This window comes from Dunckerocampus dactyliophorus, chromosome 17 (assembly GCF_027744805.1).
Source record: "Dunckerocampus dactyliophorus isolate RoL2022-P2 chromosome 17, RoL_Ddac_1.1, whole genome shotgun sequence".
Classification (NCBI taxonomy): domain Eukaryota; kingdom Metazoa; phylum Chordata; class Actinopteri; order Syngnathiformes; family Syngnathidae; genus Dunckerocampus; species Dunckerocampus dactyliophorus.
The window spans coordinates 9,281,704-9,303,133 of NC_072835.1; the positions used below are offsets into that span (position 1 = coordinate 9,281,704).

Below are 21,430 nucleotides of genomic sequence, written 5' to 3' on the forward strand. Positions count from 1 at the left end.
AATTTATGGCTAAATTCTAATCTCGTGACATTTCCTTTACTTCAAAACTACTACTAATTGTTTAAATACTGTGCCATTCACGAGTCAGTGAAGAAATGGTAGCTCTTTCTTTTGCAGGAGCCAATCACAAGCTATCAGTCATCTTACAAATAACACTAAAGTCATCACACAGCAACTTAACACTCAAAAGGTATACCTAAAAAATGTATCACCATGTACCACTACGAGTTTAAAATGAAAAAACAACAAGTTTTCATGTAATGCATCGCGTCTGAGCAACGCATTCATTGGGGCGCTGCAATGACGTCAACCTCCCTTTGGGCTCCAGCCTCCGTTGGCTCCCTCTGGTGGACAGAGGCAGTATTGCAGTGCCATCCATCAATTTTCTGTGCTGCTTGTCCTACAATGAAATGCTTTTCTCAGACAAAATGCATTATGGGAAAACTTTAAAATGTTGTTTTTTTTCATTTTAAACTTGTATTGGTACATATTTGTATATTTATAAGGTATACCTTTTGAGTGTTAAGTTGCTGTGTGATGGGTTTAGTGCTCTTTGTAAGATGACACCGTGAGTCAGACTGTTATATTGAGAATGACCTCCTGCAATTTCCAGTGGGTTGACAAGTTGGTCCTGAGTTTTTTCATAGATCATGATTGGCTCCTGTCAAATGAAGAGCTGCCTGGTGCTCACGGACTCGTGCGCGCCACAATATGTCATTTTATGACATGGACACGTGTGGCTTATTGGTGTGGCTTATATTTGTACAAATCTGTTTTTTCCTCTAAGTTTAGTGGGTGCGGCTTATACAATTTAAATTGCATACATCCAATAACCATCCTCTGAGAAGGGATCACGTGCAGCAGTCGTCATAGTGACGGACACCTGAGTTGGGGACTGGAAGGCAGCCGAGACAGAGGAGAACCAAACAGCTTCTGGTTCACCATAGAGGACACTGTGGCTTTTTCTTATTCACCATGCCCAGAAAGAAGGATTTGTCAGCAGATGAAGGTGAGACTGATAATGTTGTTTGGGGATTGCGATGGATTGGGACCTTGGCAGAAAATATAGACAATTATATTTGGAATTTATGACAGTATGCAGTTGGTTTTGATTGTTTGTGGTATTTTCTGTTATTGTCTTCGGGTACCAATGAGGCTAAAAAGTACAGTACTTTGAGTCTGTGGTCAGATGATGCAGAATGAAACAAAAGTCAAGGCTAATGAGAATGTGAATGAACAAACTTCATGTCAGCGTTCCAAAGGATTGAGCCCTCATTGTCAAGTCCATGCTTAGAATTACACTAGTAGCAGGAGCAATAAACCAGCAAAACAAACATGTCTACTTTTATAAACGATCACTTTTTAATTTAAAAAACCCATCTATTGAATTTGAACATTGTGAAAATAAATGTAACTTACAATGGGGGTTGAAAAATTTCCAGTGCAACTGTACCTAATGAATATTTGATAAGTATATCATAGTACACCATGAGGATGGACTGACACTCACAGGCCACACTCTTATGCAATTCAATGCAATTTAATAAGGGCATATACTGTATAAATATGTGCTACTAACTGTACCTTCTTTGTGAAAGATATTCTACTTAATCAGTGGTGTCCAAACTTTTTCTAACGAGTCTGTGAATATTCTCATTCATCCAGGTCATTGTATTTACAGGGTATTGAATTGTTCGCAACTGCACTGTTCATGTCAGGAAGACGTTACGCCTCTCATCCGAGCAGTCTTCAACAGTTCATGCGCAAAAACAAGGTAGGACAGCTCTAGTCTGAGGGGATAGTGCAGGATCCCAAGTATTTATCCCCAAACAAGAATGGTTTCATGTTAGTGCCTCTACCTGAGAGGATACTTTAGATTCTGCACCATGACCTAGACTAGAGTTGCCCTATTTAGTCTTTGAACATGAACTGATGAGGTGAAACCTCTTCAAAGACAACTTGAACGGTCCAGCTGCGATCGACAACATGCTCTGAGAATTTCTCACAACGAGGGTAACTGTGATGTTTGTAATTTTGTAAACAGGCTAAAATAAACCCATGCAGATATGCTAATTGTCGTTATATATACTGTACTGTATATTTGAACAACAAACAGCCTGCATGTCAGCTGTGTGTTGTCGGTGACAAAGCGTATTACTGTGGGACTCGTTTTTGTCAACACCCCTCGGACTGGCTGACTCACGTCGACATGGGCGGTTGTTGACCGAAAATCAGTTGCATTTACTTGTGACTTTGACCATAGGGGGCAAAATAAAAGCTTTTTGTTCCCTCCATTTGTGCAGATGTTTATTTATATTTTGCTGTTTTTATATATTTTATACTCTTATCCAGTGAAGTGCGATCAGTGGAGGTAGTGAATCAGGTACCCGATACACTCATGACAAGAATTGCGCACTCGATACACTGGAGTCACAGATTGCATGCAGAAACTTGCACACCCGCAACAAGCCGTCGCAGCAGTGACTAAGTGAGCGAGTTAACAGAGATGAGTACCCTCGAGGTCCGTTTCTGTACAAAACTAGTCAATTCTGAACGACTCGCACAACTCTACCGGACAGAAGTTACCTTGTTGTTGTTTCACGCTGCTTTGAAATAATGATGAAGTTAACAATACAATACTGCAACGCGTGTTGACATAAACGCACCCATTCTTCATATAAATGAGCCCCCAACACCCAACACGCGCGTAATTTGACCAATATAACCCCCCGAATATAACCAAATCATTCCGATTTAATAAAAATATACATTATATTGCATTAATATCTTGTTAATTTTCTTTATTTATATAATTTGCCAGCAAATCAGTAGCATGTTTAGTCATCCGGTAATGTAACCCCCTCGACTAGCGTCATTAAATTTCATTTGTTACATGCATTTTTGTCATTGCTGTGTGTTTGTGTTTATTGTCAGTTGGGATTGATATAAACGATGACGTCAGTGACAGTGATGGTAAGTTTTGTGCAATATTCCATGAACATACTGTCAATCACGGTAGGGTATAGCAAAAATCCTCAAATGGATTTATTCCTCACATAGACGGCGCCACCCGGAGGCGAGCCAACAGAAGACAAGCAAAGGGAGGAGCCCGGGCCAAAAAAGCAGCCAGTGAGGACGAGGAAGATGATGAGATTGTGGCTCCAAGAACACGAAGAGCAGCAAAGAAGCCTGTCAAGAAAGGTGATGAAGATGATGAAAGTGAGGATGAGGGCCCCAAGAAGAAGAAGCGAGGGGGAGCAAGCAATAACAAAAAAGGAGGTAAAAGCCGAGACAGTGAGGAGGAGGACAGTGACGTGGAGAAAAGAAGGAAGGGGAAGAAGGGAGGCGGAAAGAAAGGAGGAAAGGAGAAGGAGGAGGAGCAAAGTAAAGGCAAGAAGGGAGATGCCAAAGGAAAAGACAAGAAAAAGAAAAAAAAGGTGGAAAGGTAGGCCATAACACTTTAAATGTCCTAAAATGGTCCCCTTTGTGTTGGAATTTAAGTCATTAAGGCCTTAAGTGAGTGTGGGAAACATGTTGGCATCGTTGTCATGTGACAGTCATGTGACTATTTCACGCTACTGCTTCCTCAAAATGGCGGAAAGAGTTAGCTAATTTCCCAAAGATTATTTTGTACCATTAAGGGGCACTTTAAACCAATGTAACAATCCTAATGAGACAATATGTCAAATATTACAATTCAACTGTTGTTACTATATTTCTTGAATAAAACAATGTAGGAAAATATTGCAAAATTCGCAAAAATGCTAATAAGCCAATTTCACTGTTTCAATTATTTTTTTAATTAATATACGTCCTTTTGTTCAATTTAAAGTGCACTTGTAGTTGAGTTATTTTCAAGTAAGGAATAAACTTACCAGGAATAATGTAACATATGTGACAACACTCACCTTTGACATTAATTAATCATATTTTAGAAAAAAAACATCAGAAATTGTTTCATTTCACTTTAAGCAGAACTGGATCTGGGTTTTTATGGATTCAATAAATAGAGACTACTGTATACTATATCCCAACATATCATAGCAATCCCCATGTATAATGCCAATTTATGGTTGGTTTAGACAATGGTTTTTTTAAAGACACATTAACATGAATCCAGTGGCCTGATTGGACACTTATATGTGCCCTGCGATTGGCTGGCAAACAGTCCAGGGTGTACCCCGTCTTCCGCCCAAAGTCAGCTGGGATAGGCTCCAGCATACCCCCATGAGGCTAAGCGGCATAGACGATGGATGGATGGATATAATACCTATGAAATAACATGACATAACTCCAGCATTGTTGCTTTGTTTTGCTCTTTAATTGAGTCCATTAAAGCAATACAAACTAAGAATATTGAATACACTTCCCACTCACAACCCGCCTTCTACCTCTCTACCTGTCCATCCACACACAGTTCATCCGATTCTAGTTCAAGCTCAGATGAGGATGAGGATTCCTTGTCTGAAGGAGAGATGGCCTTGCTGATGGAGGAGGTGGAGGAGAAGAAGAAACTGATAGCCAACATCAGGAACAAACCATGGAGGATGAAGAGGAGGCTGACACACCTGAAGTAATGTCTTGTTGTTGCTATACAGGGAGTCCCTACATTTTATACATAGTATGTATGTTAAATGTATCCAGTTTCGTTTCACTTAATTGGTCCAAAGATGACTGTTTAATTTACTACAAATGTAGTGTAATGTGTTGGAACAATTAAGTGCACTTCCACTAGATGCGAGTATGTGCAAAATTAACTGCCATGTATACAACAGAATAAGTTATGGCACCCCATGAGATTTTTGTAATGTAAAATATATGCCTTGGCTCAACACTGCATCATGCAAAGAAAGTTAAATTAAATGAATAATTAACCCATCCATCCATTTTCGGTACCGCTTATCCTTACTAGGGCTGCGGGTATGCTGGAGCCTATGCCAGCTGTCTTATTATTATTTATTTTTTATAAATATTACATTTTTAATATTTAGTATAGAATACTAGTACTGTACTAGTATAATGCTTATTTAATATTTTTACATGAATTAATTTTAAAAATAAAATGCAGTTATAAAAAACTATTATATACACTAATATAAACAAAAAATATGATTATTACATTCAATTATAATAAGATAATATTAAATTATTTATTTACAATATTATTTATTTATATTATATACAAATATAATTAAAAAAATAACATTATTTTAATAATAGTATAATGCTTATTTTCTATTTAATATTTTTTGACAATTTTTTCCCTTTCTTATTTCACTGCATAATTTATATACGTATTATTACACAATCTCTAGTATTTTCTCTCCCAATTAGAAATATGTGACACTTACACACAGGAGGCGAATAAACTATTAAAGGACAAAACAAATTATCGTCATTGTCAACAACACGTTGTGTGAGAGAAGTGTCAGTGATAGACACGGAGAAAGGGTAGGATTAGATAAGCTCTGCTTCTTCCTACTCCTTTTTGGACATGTTGAAGTGTGTAAATGGAATCATGTGATGTTCCTAAGACACCATGTAGTTTGATATCAGTTACCTCATCAACGATTGCGGTCATTTCTCATGTCAGTTACTCAAATGTTACTGCTTTTTTGAGGTAATAAATATGTATTTGCCTTTATTCTTATGTTTATAAAGTCTATGATCCGGTGTGAAAGTCGCCTTCATGTTATGGGCATTTCCTCACAGGGAAGCTCAAGAGTTTGTGGATAAGTTTGAAGGAGCTCTTGGCAAAGGAAAAGGCAGGAAGTGGTACGCCTACAAAGTGATGATGACAAAGGTTGGGGAAATAATTTGGCTTATACTTTTCAGCATGTACGTACTGTATGTTGGCCTTATAATTTGTCTTTTTCTTTGTTAAGAAATGGATTAAGTTCCAGAGAGATTTTGAAAACTTCAGAACGGCATGTATCCCCTGGGAGAGGAAGATTAAAGAGGTGGAAAGTAAGTAAGTTTTGAGTTTGCACGCTCCACAGCGACCTCTAGCGTACAGGTGATCAACTCTTCCCTGTGTCCTCAGGTCACTTCGGGTCATCTGTAGCTTCTTACTTCATCTTTCTGCGCTGGATGTACGGGATGAACCTTGTCCTGTTTGGTTTCACCTTTGGACTGGTGGTCATTCCTGAGGTAAAGATGTGATGCCATAGTGTGTAAGTCTGTTTAAGTCTGTTAACACATCTAATACTTGAGCACAAACAATACAAGTCATAGAAAATGTGTGCAAATTCAGTGTTTGTCTTGTATTTAATTTTATTCCTTTATATACAGGTTCTGATGGGCCTTCCCTATGGGTCCATTCCTAGGAAGACTGTGCCCAGAGCAGAGCAGGCAACCGCTCAGGACTACTCTGTCCTCTTGGATTTCAATGTGAGTTGTTGATGTTGTAGGAGGAACTGCAAGGTCGTGTCTGCATGCTCCCCACACAATACTTTTTCAGTATTATGTCGAGCATGTCATGTTCTGTGGGCTGCTCTGCTGCCCTCTATCTGCCATGTGTTGCAGCACACTGCTGAGTTTACTGGGTGGAGCTAATTGACACACCTGTGTGCTATTACCAGCCTGCCTTCTTAAGCTGCATTGTAGCATGCACTTGTTGCCAGGTTGCTAGCTGCCAACCCTTGCTTGGTTATTCTCTGGTCGCTTTTTGTTAACACCACAGTGTGCCCTGCCAGGCTATCTCCTGCAGTGGTGAGTGCTACTATTAGCATGTGCTCCTGCTTGGTTTTCAGCAGCGTTTTTAGATAGTATTTTTCTCTACTACCTTTTTTTCAGCTCCCTTTAGTTTTTCCCTGCGGTTATCTGTGCTCAGCAATGACTAGGTCTGGGTAGTTTTTTGTTGTACTTTGCATTTTTGTGTTTTCTGTATTTTTCCCATGTGTGGTGAACCTTTTGTTAATAATACATTTTTGTTACATGGACTGTCTCGTCTATGCAATTCGGATCCAGTACTTATGGCTGTGGCCAATCGTTACAGGGCCTATACTATGACATTATATAAATAACACAGAATGTACACTTTTTTTTTTGCTATTTTGATTTACTTATTTAGCAACACGAGAGTGGCGAAAGACTACACTGTCCTTTCAAATCTTGTTCAATTAAAACAGTGGAAACTGCTTAAGTCGATCCCACTTATGTCGACAGCCCGTCTTATGTTGACTAACTCATCAAGTCCTGGTCCACCATGCCTATTTAAGTCAATGTTGGCATACATATGCTTTTGAAACTTAAGCCTCGGGCAAAACCCACCATGCGTGTTTTGTGGAGCCCACGGCCACCATGTTTTCTAAAAACCTGGGGAGGGTGTGGCAAGAGCGTGCAGGGAGTACGCCAACGCATGTCACTTGTACTGTTGCGCAAGGTGTAAGTACGTGGCCCGCACCACACGCCTGGCCGTGAGCGGTTGCATCGTACGTTGCGCACGTGGTGAGTGAGTTGTACGTGCTTATAATGTGCTTGCGACATACGATCTCCGTGCGATTGCTACGTTATCGTACGGAGGTCGTACTTAAATGGGCTACTCACGTACGGTGTCCTGACTCACTTGCATGTTGTAAGTGCTGCCTCAAGATGCCGCCCATTCCACTGCAGAGACTACAGATTCTGATGCTGCAAAAGCAAGTTCAAGTGGCAGCGCATGAGCACAACATGGCATTACTTGCCTTGATACGAGGAAGGGACAGATACTCTGGTTTCCTCCCACAGTCCAAAAACATGCATGTTAGGTTAATTGGCGACTCTAAATTGTCCATAGGTATGAATGTGAGTGTGAATGATTGTTTGTATATACTGTATATACCCTGCCTCTTGCCCAGCTCCCCCAGCACACCCCCACGACCCTGGTGAGGATAAGCGGCATAGAAGATGGATGGAGGGATGAAGAATATGAAAATTTACATGGTCGCAAATTCCGAATCCACTGTGTTATCATCATCAATGTTATCAACACAATGATGTTAAGAAGCTTCAAATGACAACAAATGACAAACCTGGCGTATTACACAGCATTAAAACATGCACACATTGACTTCCTGTTCAGTGCAAAGAAAGCATGGCAGTTATAACTTGGATTCTACCACAGCAACATAATGCACCCATTTCATTTTAAAAAATGTTGTTAGCAAGAAGAAGGTTTTTTTGAAAGGTTTGAGGTTTATTGTCATTGTAGTCAAGACACTTAACTGCAGCAGCTGAGTTAGATAAGAGCTTTAATTGCAGATTTTAAAAAATGATCGCCTCTTCTCTGTACCGTATAGCTCTGGCGACGGTCACAAGTAAGTGTGAAAGCATTGGCTAATTTCCGTTTCAATATCAATTATGTCGACAACCCTCGGATTGGCTGACATCGACATAAACAGGTTCCACTGTACCTCTATAATATAATGTAGTAGCACTGAAATGTTAGCATTTTTGCATCCCACCAGGAGAGGGAGACACAAAGTCATAGAGAAATTATTTTTTTGCCCAGCAGTAGGTGCCAGTTTTATTTAGATCACATTCAAGAGGAATGAAACTGCACCTTTTCTTTCCAGGGATATTGCAAGTATTCCGTCCTGTTCTATGGATATTATAACAGCCATCGGACCATTGGCTTGCTGAAGTTCCGGCTCCCTTTGGCCTACCTTATGGTTGGGATTGGAACATTTGGCTATAGTCTGATGGTTGTGATCCGCACGTGAGTCATGAGCATGAAACTGGCATATTTTCCCACAGCATTCCTGATGGACTTTCACGCCACGCCAACAGTGGTTGGGAATCACTGAGCTATTCCACAAATTATTATTGAGGGAATAAGTTACATAAAATACGAGGCACAACCACACAACGTAATTACATTTAGTTAAATGATTACGTCTTTGACAGCGTAAATGAATAATAAACCATCAGCATAAATTAGCTGTTTTATCTTTGATACAGCTCATATGGCAGGGGTCTCAAACACAATTTACCTGGGGGCCGCTGGAGGTAGAGTCTGAGTGAGGCTGGGCTGCATCAAGTATTGGGAGTAAGGCTGGGAATCTCGGGGTACCTCACGATACGACACGCGATACATGGCTCACAATAACAATAGTATCTGGATACAGTAATAGGGTGATTCAAATAAATAAATAATTTCACAATTTATATTTTGCTGCATTCAGCTGGGATAGGCTCCAGCTTACCCGTGACCCTAATGAAGACAAGCGGTATAGAAAATGGGTGGAATTTTTTACCACATTTTTTATTGACTCACTCACTCTTAGTTCAGTGTAGGCTTATGTGTGCATCGTACGAGTAACATTGGCTTGTCGCACGCCGTCTTACAGTAATCTTTGAGGACAAGTCGCGGGCCGCAAAATGTGCCTCAGCGTGCCGCAAATGGCCCACGGGCCACGACTTTGAGACCCCTGACTTAGAGCTTGCGGGCCGCATTTACAGTAGTCTTTCCTGTCAAGTCTCGGGCCGCAAAATGTGACTTGGTGGGCCGCAAATGGCCCGTGGGCCGCGAGTTTGAGACCCCTGTCATATGGTATCCCGTTGAAAGGCTGTATGTTATGTTATATTACATCGCTCCTTGAACATTGCTCCCTCCCTCTATCGTGTTTGGAACCAATTTACCCACATTAAATGAGGGACGACTGTATATGGACTATTTTTTACATTGGTCATGATTACTTATTAATCTATGAGCTTTTATGATCTATATCTATATACAGTGGATGCGAGGGTAACTTTCTGTTGGGGAAGTGTGCATGTGTGCTTCCTAGCATGCCTCGGACAGTAACCCTGTGAAAGTCAGGATCTACGCTGTACATACTGTGTATATATAGAGAGAGAGATTATGTTTTAAGCAAGACATAAGCAGAGACAATGTGGCTTGTAAATATACAATACACACTATCCTGTTCTTTAATGTGTTTGATTGTTCAGGATGGCCAAAAATGCAGACCTAGGCGGTGGGGATGGAGAGGATGGAGAGTTCACCTTTGGTTGGAAGATGTTCACCAGCTGGGATTATCTCATAGGGAATGCTGAGACCGCGGACAACAAGTATGCATCCATCACCACCAGCTTCAAGGTAACCAATGGCAGTAGATGACTGGTATGTAATATAATCATAGAAATTCAGGGTTGCGCTTTCATTCAGAAGATGAATGCAAGTATAGTTGATAAAAATCCCACCCTAGCTGTTGACTGATTGCGATTCTCTGCTTTCCACTAATGTTGTATAAGAACAGGAGTCCATTGTGGATGAGCAAGAGAACCAGAAGGATGAGAACATTCATCTGCGGAGGTTCCTCAGGGTCCTGGCTAATGTCCTCATCACCTGCAGCCTGGGAGGAAGCGGATACCTCATCTACTTTGTGGTGAAGAGGTCTCAGGAGTTTGCCAATAGAGATGATCTCAGCTGGTATGAGAAAAATGAGGTAAGGACATTTGGATACTTTCTCCAGTCATTATTTGCAGCAAATATTAACAGTCCTCATTACTAGATCTCCAGTCATAGAAAAAATGATTAGACCACTCTTGCTTCTTCAGTTTCATGTTCATTTTAATGCCTGATAGAAGGAAAGTACCTTTGTTTGGACAAATAACAATGAAAACAAAAATTGGCAGTACAATGCTATAGCTATTCATATAAGAACTTACGTCATTTTGGTTATTATCAAGAAGACCAGGGAAGTTGCTAGATATCAGCTCTTAAATTAAAATCTTATGAGCTATATTTGTTATCATCGTTATATTTGTTGCACCAGGCATTAAAATGGATCAATTAACTGAAGAAACAAGGGTGGTCTAATCATTTTTTCCATGACTGTATGTTTTTTTTAATTGCCATTTATTCGATTGCCACCAAACTTAAAGCAAGCCATGACATGAGTTGATTGTCCCACCTTGTTAATATTGTGAAATAGGGTCTTGTTTTTCTTTTTTTTTTTCAAACATTTTTAGTATCTCAGTGACTGTTGTGTGAATAGTCACATATCAGATATTGGCAGGAATTGGGTATCTATGAAATAGCTAAATTTGCTGCGGCATACAAAAACTGAGGTTTGACTGTATATTGTTTCCCTGTATTGTAAACTATCATGTATACCGTTTTAGTGTCACCAGGAAGTACAGTGTTCCCACGCTCTATCGCGGTTCACCTTCCGCTGATTTGCTGTTTGGCAGATTTTTTTTTTTGTTGGTCTTTTTTATTATTACAGCGTATGAACGCTGTTACAGACTGAGCCTGGCCCTTTAAGATGAATTGCATTGTGGGAAGTTGAGTGTTTCTCTCTTCCCTCTCTGTCTGCACCGCCCATTTTTTTCTGCGTCCTGATTGACTGTAGACCATTGTCAATCAATCTCCTTCGTGCCGTCCTGCCATATCTCCTGTGTCATCGCTAGCTTGTAAATGAATCTTCGGTTCGTCTGCAGCAGTGTGTTTTAACAAGGATACAAAAACACTACAGTACGGCGCCAGGGCAAAAAGGCACGATCACAGGAGTGAAATATGCGTGAGTGATTTAATAATTTCTTGTGCTGATCATTATGGTTGATCATTAAAATTCAAACAAAGGTTTGAACTGTTTTGAGTGTTTAAACAAGAGAAATCTGAGATAATAATTGTAAAAAATGAAGTTGGCTGCTTTGCGGATTTCACTTAATACGGGCTATTTTGGGAACCTATCCCCCGTGATAAACGAGGGAACACTGTATAGCAGTGTATAGCTACTAATATTAAATAGAAACCAAAAACATGTTGTAAAATATGTTTGGGATGAGAGTGGTGTTTTTGATTCACTTGCTCCAGTTGGAGATCATCATGTCTCTGCTGGGCCTTCTGTGTCCTCCACTGTTTGAGACGATTGCGGAGTTGGAGGACTACCATCCTCGGATCGCCCTCAAGTGGCAGCTGGGACGCATCTTCGCCCTGTTGCTGGGGAACCTGTACACATTTCTCTTTGCCCTCTTTGACGAGGTCAACAGCAAGGTATGCGACCTCACGCTTGTTCCACGTTGGAGGTGATTTCTCGGAGACCACACTTCTTCTCTAATGATGCCACATTATCTTCTCTTTATCTTCTTAGCTGGAAGAAGAGCAGTCCATAAAAAATGCCTCCATCTGGGCCATGAAGGAATATTACGCCAACTACTCCCGACTGGTCAATGACACAGAGGCCACCCCACCCCCCATGAACCCTGCTGATGTGATCAGAGGACCCTGCTGGGAGACGGCTGTTGGCATAGTAAGGAGAGACATTTATTTAATTGGACACCTCATTAGATACTGTATATAACATGTATACAGCACAAACCATTATGTTACAATCGTAATAGAACATAATAAAATAGCTGCATTGTATCATGTACAAATGAATTGCGTGTCAATACTGTTGATCTTTTTTTATATTTGTGTTGTAGGAGTTTGTGAAGCTGACAGTGTCAGACATCCAGGTCACTTATCTGACCATCCTGATAGGTGACTTTGCCCGAGCAGTTATTGTGCGTTTCCTTAACTACTGCTGGTGCTGGGACCTGGAGGCTGGATTTGTAAGTATCTTAAACTTGGTTCAACTACGGGATAGTAACTGCTTCAACAGTTGGAGAACAGTTGACGTCCTTGGCAACTCATTTTGAGTGAAAGCTCCACAAGGAATGGAATCAAAATTGTGAGGAAAGAGCATTAGATGGTTGTTGTATCAGTCACAGCACAGATATCGGGCCATGTATTGATGGCAGAATCATCTGAGAACCTCTGCAGATGATAGTGGGTGGAGCTGTACATGCAGTCTACAGTGTAAAGGGTGAAGAGGAATGTTGTACTGCAGGCCAGTAAGTCTGCAACATAGCTCTTTGCTGGGTAGTCTATAATCTAGCTGCCGAGAACACGGTCCAGTCCTGTGTGCTCCACAGGAGCGGTCCAGACGTGCAGGCGGGATGGTGTTGAATACGCTGGAGAAATCAAAGAACAAAATCCTCACAGTGCATCCAGGTAAGAGAAAGCTTGATGCAGGAGGAATATGACAGCATCTTCAACTCTGATGCCAGGCAGGCAAAATGCAATCAATCCATAAACTTCCAAACCAGCCTCTCCAGTGCCTTCATCAGATGAGATGTTAACGGCACTGGCTTGTAGCTGCTGGGATGGTTTGGTTTGGGCACATGATCCACACAGCTGGTCTGCACAAGACTTGAGGAGCTTGGAGCTGATGCCGCCCAGATCTGCTGCCTTCTTTGCCTTGATCTTATGCAGCGCCGTCCTTGCCTGGTTAGCAGAGAGGGCCAAGTGCAAGTTTAAGCTGACTTTCTGAAAGTGGTGTGAAGGGGGCAGGTGGTTGCAGTCATTGGAGATGAAGATGAACGGAGTGATGTGGAGGGGTAGGTTGTCAAGAAGAGCTGGGGCATTGACTGAGCGGGGGGGGGGATTTCTGATGAAACCTATTGAAGAAAAGTTCACTCTCATTTTCTCCACTGTTTTTGTTTTGGGTTTTTTTGCCTGAGATGGTGTTCAGGGTATTCCAGACTCCTCTGACGTTGTGTTTCAGCTTCCTCGTCCCAATGTGGGATGCAGTCTGTGAGGTTGTCAAGTCGTGAGGCAGTTGTCTTAACGCAGTCCCTCAGAAACTCTTCACACGCATCGGCCCATCATCGTACTCGTACTTTGTTTGTAACGACCAGGTTGATAAAAGATTAACAAGGTTCTGGCCTTAGATTCCCCAGGGAAGCAGGGGAGCTGCACTGTACACCTCCTCAGTGTTGGCATACAGGATGACCAGTGTTGGTGGTTTGCTGGCTTGTAGACCTCCATTGCATCACACTGAACAGTGTGTCTAAAATTGTGTCCCTCTCATCGTAGTTAAACTATCAGCTTTGCATTAAAATTAAGTCAGTATTTTCATGTTAGCGTGAGTGCCACAATTTTAAAACTGTTTTTCTCTTTTCATTTTAGCCCTCATACGGAGAGTTCGACATCAGTGGTAATGTTCTTGGACTGGTCTTCAATCAAGGAATGATCTGGTTTGACCTTTTCTTAATCGACAGTCAAAGTCACCTCTATTGTGTGTGTGGTACCCAGTGCAGTGGAACCCATTTGAGTGGGTCCCCTTTGTGTCGACAAACTCATCAAATCCTGGCCCCCCGTGTTATTATTATTAAAAATTGCCTGCTGAAGTTGACCCTAAACAGGAGAATCGGCATAGAAAATGGATGGATGGATGGAAGTTGACGTCGACATAGCTGTACATGGTTGACCCCTTTTGTCTCCATAAAATTTGAGAACCAATAATTTCTATGAAATTTCTATAAAAATTGTGTCGACATGTGTTGCAGTACAGTTACACAGCATTAAAATGTGTGCATAGTAAGCTTCAAAATAAAAGCATGGCAATATGAACCTGGATTGTGCCACAGCAACAGACAAAATGCACCCATTTATTATTTTTAGATTGTCATTGCAGTCAAGACATACAGTACAACAAAATGACCACAGCAGCTTTGTTAAATAAGAGTATAACGTATCATATGAAAGCAGAGGAATCTCATGTCCTCAACCGTTTACTGACGTGTGTCAGCCAATCCAACAGCCGTTGTTAACAAGTTGTACTGCAGAACCTTCCCCCACTTGGTTAATGATTTTTTGCTGTTCAAAGTAAATGTAATGTAATGCTTTTCTGCATAATTAGAGCTCAGTAGTCTCAGGAAGACGTCCTGCAATGTAAATGTAAACACAGTCAACCACCAGATGGGATTTTGTTGGGAAGTCATACATAATACATCGCAGTTAACTTTAAGATGAAATGTTTTAGGATGGGGGCGTTTTATGCTCCCGGCCTGGTCGGAATCAACGTGCTGCGCCTGCTCACCTCCATGTATTATCAGTGTTGGGCTGTGATGGCCACCAACGTCCCCCACGAGAGGGTATTTAAGGCCTCCAAGTCCAACAACTTCTATATGGGTCTGCTGCTCCTCATCCTCTTCCTCAGTTTGTTGCCTGTGGTTTACACCATCATGACCCTGTCACCCTCTTTTGACTGCGGACCCTTCAGGTAACACACTGAGAAAATACACATGTGAATATGCACATGTGGACAATCATGTATATTGTCGCTGCTACTATTTGAAGTGGGAAGGCGAAGATGTTTGATGTGATCATTGAGACGATCGACCTGGACTTGCCAGCCTTCATTGGGACATTGTTTAGCTATGTAGCCAACCCAGGCCTCATCATACCGGCTGTTTTGCTCATGGTGTGAGTACAGACACCCTCGAATGCTTGAATTAAAAATACAAAAAATAGCTGTGAAGCGACAGAAAAGGCTCCACTGAGAAGCATTAAATGCGTCTACTTTCCTCTTCAGGCTGGCCATCTACTATTTGAACTCGGTTTCGGAGGCCTACAAAAACTCCAACCTGGATCTGAAGAAGAAGATGCAGATGGTAAATGGAGATTGCGCTGATGCGTATTGTTTGTATTTTGTCAAGGACGCAAACTCGGCGTCATTGACTGGTTGGATTAATTTGGAGTTTTGGCTTCCACTTCTGATCTGAATGTGAACAATCTGCAGTAATGTTTGAAGATGTGGAGCCTCAACATGCTGAAACATCTGACTGGCCACAACATTATGATGACCTTCACTTTCCAATTAAACACAACACCAGAACTTTATCACAAACTGCTTTTATTCCAAAGATAATACAGTCATCCACCGCAGTCATTTATCGCGGTTCAGTTGCTCCAGACCCGACCGCGATAAGTGAATTTCCGTGAAGTAGGTTCAGTATTAATAAACAGAATATTTTCGCAGTTAAAGCATAGAAAACCTGTTTATGACTTTCTAAATGTCTTTTACTATTAATTGAGTCCTGTAGGCATAAAATAACACTCCTATTGTTCTTTGTTTACACTACATTGCTGAACACTGATGGGCAGGCTACGAGATCACTGCAGGGACATAAGATACGACCGCCACTCATAGCATATAAGAAGCTACCGAGCTAACTAGTTAGCCTCCATTTTACTTTTTCGAAACCTAAGAAACGGTTTCAAACAGAGTGGGCAAGAAGGACAAGGCTCACGTTTTTTCACTGTATCATGTCATGACTCCATGCGCTGTTGTATCTAAGGTACTATAATGTCTCATCAATGTAACTGACCAGAATACTACATATGACTTGTCTTTCAATATTTTCTGACTAATAATAGGCCATAGTCAACCACGAAACAGTGATCATTTATTAATTATTAATTTTTGATGATGTTTGAACCGCAATGTAGTGAGGAATGACTGTATAATGGAACATACAAAGTGGATCACCATAAAATCTTTTCTGTAAAAATACAGAAGATCCACGCTTTTTTGGCGAAAATCCGCGAGTCATTGCGACGCCCATCAATTATTATTTTTTGATAACTTCACGTTGAAGTTCTCTGATTTTCCCTCCATCCAGTCAATGTCTCTGGGGCAAGACACTTCACCCGCCTTGCTCCTGCTGCAGCCAAAACCAGCTCCAAATTGTAACGCTCCGCATACCGTTGGACCAAGCTGGCGAGGCCGAGAGGGGGGCCATAATGAATGGGCATCACATGGTCTCCATACACTTTGCTTGCACCCTGCCCCGGAGCGGTACCACCCTCTCTTGAGACAGAAGGATGCCTACTAGCTCAGTAGCTTACTATGCTATACGCGGCCGTCTCTTATGTCCTTGCAGTGATACCATAGCTGGCACAATGTGATGTAAACAAATAATAATAGGAGTGTAAATGTTTATTTCATGTTTACAGTGCTCTAATGATAACAAATATTTAGATAGTCATAAACATGTTTTCTATGTGCTAACTACGAATCCTACTTTGCAGAAATTCACTTATCGGTCGAGTAGAACCAATTAACCATGATAAACAAGGGATTACTGCTGTAATTAAACTTTGTTGACACATGCCTGCATCTTCCGGGGCTCCTCGTACTTCGGCCTGCTTCCCTGCTCTGCCGCCCCATGAGGGCTCAAAAGAGGACAGGTGAAGTGTCCCTGGCCCCTCTCCATCCTGATTCTCCTGACCTTCAGAGCAGTATCCCAGTTAAACGGTGAGATGTTCCATGTGGAAGCATGCCCAGCGATGCTCCACAGAGGGCTTGGGCGTTTGACGTGGGCCGGGGCTTTGAGCAGCCTGGAAATGGTGCGTGAAACCTCGCTAAGACGGCAAGCGGACAACATCACCATGGAAGCCCGGGGGCTCGGCTATCGAGTCCACACTTTGCAGTGTAGTGAAAGGACACATACAAGAATGTATTAACGCAGACTGAAAAATAGAAGAAACAAGGAAAAACAAAAAGACACTGTGGAAAGAACTAACTACGAAATACACAGCATGGCCAAAAGGGCAGCTGGGATGGAAAAATGGTGCAGGCAAGATGTCAAGGTAACAGAAAACATACTCTGGTCAAAAAGAGAAGTAAGAATACTTAGGCTGTGGCACGGAAATACTGGCGGTAGACATGGCATGAAGACAGCTATGTCAGTACTTGAAGTGCTGCCGGTGTACCTTGTGGCTCCGCTCAGCACTGGAAGTAATGACATCTGGAAAGGAAACACAAAAGAAGGCAAGTGGAGTGACCGATATAAAAGAAGACGCAATGAAAAAACGAATGCGGCAAACCTGATGATCAAGGTGATGATCAGACCAGAACAAATTAATTCAGTGTACATTATTTACTGTGGAAAATTGTTTTGAAGTTAGAACAACTTGGAAGTTTTACATTGAATGTATATTTTTTCGGAATCTCGTTATGTATTATCTATAATCATTCACACACCTCTTCGCGATCATCTCTCTGACCAGGCTCGTGATGAAGAGAAGAACCGGAGGAACAACACAGACAGCACCAACCAGGTCATGAAAGATTTGGAGGATCTGCTACCAAACCGTTCCCTGGCACCCCCCACTCCACCACCAGAGCCTGGTCAGTAATCATTGGATCAGTGATCATTCCATTGGGAAAATATCATTGACAGTGCATATTTATCCGATTTTTAACAAAGTATTCGTCATTGTTTTGTTACACAGAAAAGACATCAGATGCAAAGCCAACTAAAACAAAACCAGGGACGGCTGGGAAAGGCGTTCACCTGCAGAAAGACATGTCACTTGCGTCATCAAACCCTGGCCCCCGGGGGCCAATTACCCGAGCCCCTGGACCAAGAGGACCAGAACCAATATCCGGTCCTGGCCGAGGCCGCGGGAGAGGAGCCCCAAGAAAATGACATAACAACCATCATCTTAGGCTCATCAAAAAAACATACAGTATTTGTTGTTACAACTGGATATACTGTAGATTGTGATATTTGACTCATGTTTTTATTCTTGTATAGCGCTTTTCAAAATACCGAAACACACTTTATTAGTGAAAGTACTGTAGCTATTAAGATAATCCATTCATTTTCTGTAACACTTAACCTGCCTGTCAAAATATGCAATTCTTCTCAACTAGAGAGGAGAAATATGACCTCAGGGAAAAATTAAGCTTAAAACATTTATACGCGAGAACAGCACAAAAAACCTTCAGCATTTCAATATGTGAAGTCAAATTATGGAACGGATTGAGTAAGGAACTCAAACAATGCACTAAAATGAGCCATTTCAAGAAACGGGACAAGCAGTTGTTTACAAAGTACAAGGAAGAAGAGTCCTGAACCAGTGTGTACATCCAATGATATGTCTAATTACTACTACACTTACTACAAACTCTTCACTCTTTGTGAGTACCTTGTCTTTACAGTGACATGAACCTTGACTTTTATTTTACGGCATTGTTATATTACGCCATCATTTTCCCATGTATTTTAATTAGCAAAGAGTACATTCGGAATACAGGACGTGAACAAATTATTTTTTTATTGCAATTGATGGGATGGGGGGTAGGATTAAATAAGCTTTGCTTCTTCCTACTACTTTTTGGACATGTAGAACTGTGAACTGTACTATGTGATGTATTCCAATGTAACTTGTATGCTTGTTCAAAATAAAACCATTACCATTACCGCTTGTCCTCACTAGCCGAGAGGCAGAGCTCACACTAGACTGGTCACCTGTCAATCACAGAGCTTATACAGACACCATTCACACTCGCATTCATCCCGATGGACAATGCATGCATGTTTTTTTGTATCTCTGAATCTTTCGACCCCATGACATACAGTTGTGATTTTCAATGGCTGGCCAATTTAAAAGAAAATAGTCAAGTCAATTTTACAGTAGTTGTCTAACACCAATTCACAGCAGAAGTTATCTCATGGATCAGGTGTGGAAAACCAATTGAAATGCACATGAGCAAGCACTTGGTGATGTAGGCAAGGAAAAAGTTCCTCTAGGGAAGAAACCTTGAACAGAACCCCGGATCTGTGGAGTGGCCTTCTCTCTGGGTCGATTGGGTTGAGATAGCGGGACAGAGAATAGGGAGAACAGTTTGTATTGAACCCCCGGTACTTGAGTAGAGGGACAGAGCGTAGATAGAGAGAGAGAACAGAATAGAGGGGTTCAACGACCGGGGGAGGGGACAGTTGGGTTGCAATAGAGCAATGGAATACAGCAGGGGTGTCAAACTCGTGCCATGGAGGGCCGAGACAATGCGGGTTTTCTTTCCAGCCGGTCACTAAAGCAAGTGATGTTAATGAGCAACACCTTCAATTTGAGAGAAGGAGCTCATTAATTAAATCACCTGCTGAAGAAACCGGTTGGAGAGAAAACATGCAGCGTTTCGGCCCTCCATGGCACGAATTTGACACGTGGAATAGATGACAGAGATTAGGGAGATGAGTCTGAACTCTCCCTCAGTACTAGAGTAGAGGGACAGAGAGTAGCTAGAGAGAGAAGACAGGATAGAGGGGTTGAGCGACCAGGGGAGGGACCAGCTGGGTTAAGATAGAGGAACAGAGAATAAGGAGATATGCAGTAGTCTGTATAAGACTGATCTCTCCCTCAGTACTACAGTAGAGGGACAGAGGGTAGCTAGAGAGAAAAAACAGGATAGAGGGGTTGAACGACCGGGGGAGGGACCGGTTGGGTTGTCATAGAGGGACAGAGAATAGGGAGAAGAGTTTGTATAGAACCCCCGGTACTAGAATAGAGGGACAGAGGGTAGCTAGAGAGAGAGAACAGAATAGAGGGGTTTAACGACCGGGGAAAGAATAGGGAGAAGTGTCTGTATAGGGCTGAGCTCTCCCTCAGTACTAGAGTAGAGGGGCAGAGGGTAGATAGAGAGAGAAAACAGCATAGAGGGATTGAACAACAAGGGGAGACACCATTTAAGTTGCGATAGAGAGACAGAGAATAGGGACATGTGTCTGTACAGGATTGAGCGATCCCTCAGTCCTAGAGTAGAGGGACAGAGGGTAGAGAGTGAAAACAGGGTAGAGGGCTTGAGTGACCGAGGATGGGAAGAGAGAACAATGGGCACAACTCTTATCTGCGACATTAATATTCGCAAAAGCATTGAGCAGCAATGGAGTATAATTACATTTTTACCTGAGTTTAGTAGTAAGACATTACCAGTCATCCAGTTCTTGAAGTCTTTAAGACACGTCTGGAGTTTGTATAGCTGATGATTAGGTCCATTGATGAATAAAGTTGTGTGTACTCTCCGTAACAGTGGAAGTTAACTGTGTGCTTTCTAATAATACAGTACTGCCGAACAAAAGCATGTAATGACTGAACAGTACTGGTCCAAGCACAGATCGCTGTGGGCCGCCACGGCTAACTTGTACACATACCAATTCTTTAATGCCAATAGGTACAAACTGTAAGGAAAATAGGATTTAAACCAATTTAAACTACTGCACTTTGAGAAACTTTGCAAATAAACATACTTTAAAATGAGGGTTGAATAATTTTGAGCGCAACTGTATGTTGTCATCACTTCTGTCTTATCAATGTCTCTTACATTTATGTTCACTTTGTAATAGAGGTTTTGTAATTCTGTAAATTAAGCAACTTCTACATAATACCATGTGCAACACTTTTCGAGTTTGCCTCAAGTAGACCTAAGGTTGCCAGGATGATTGAGGAAGAGTTTGTCAACAACATGAGTGTCATTATATTTGACTTGATAACGATTGGGGAGTGGTTTGCTCAATTTTATTGATATAACTGGCATTTCCTCTCAGTGTGTTCCCGCTTAAGCTTTACCGACTCTGGACAAGACAAGGGAGAAAAATGTTGGCAATCTGGTTGAACCACATGAAACAACAGCACATTGTCGTGATGACGAGTCAGACAAGCGTTTAGTTGGCCTTGCATCTCCAGTAAGTTATGAAAATGTATCTGAGATGTCAGCGTTCACTGTAGGTCTGTGTACATTATTGTTTGATTAAAGGGTGAAGCATTTATTTACAAGACGAGTGTACATTATTGTTTGATTAAAGGGTGAAGCATTTATTTACAAGA

General features: G+C 41.6%; 1 protein-coding gene across 1 annotated transcript; it reads left to right on the plus strand.

Annotated features, from left to right (window-relative positions):
- Positions 1 to 951: 951 nt before the first annotated feature.
- Positions 952 to 19,014, plus strand: tmc2a (transmembrane channel-like 2a). Its single transcript, XM_054757012.1, has 20 exons — positions 952 to 1,009; positions 2,935 to 2,973; positions 3,061 to 3,445; positions 4,418 to 4,573; positions 5,713 to 5,803; positions 5,886 to 5,967; positions 6,044 to 6,150; positions 6,292 to 6,390; positions 8,556 to 8,698; positions 9,934 to 10,081; positions 10,242 to 10,430; positions 11,804 to 11,983; positions 12,081 to 12,239; positions 12,415 to 12,543; positions 13,943 to 14,010; positions 14,799 to 15,038; positions 15,116 to 15,241; positions 15,351 to 15,429; positions 17,831 to 17,951; positions 18,056 to 19,014. The coding sequence occupies exons 1-20, from the start codon at positions 976 to 978 to the stop codon at positions 18,250 to 18,252; spliced, it is 2,772 nt and encodes a 923-aa protein (XP_054612987.1). The 5' UTR covers positions 952 to 975; the 3' UTR covers positions 18,253 to 19,014.
- Positions 19,015 to 21,430: the final 2,416 nt, after the last annotated feature.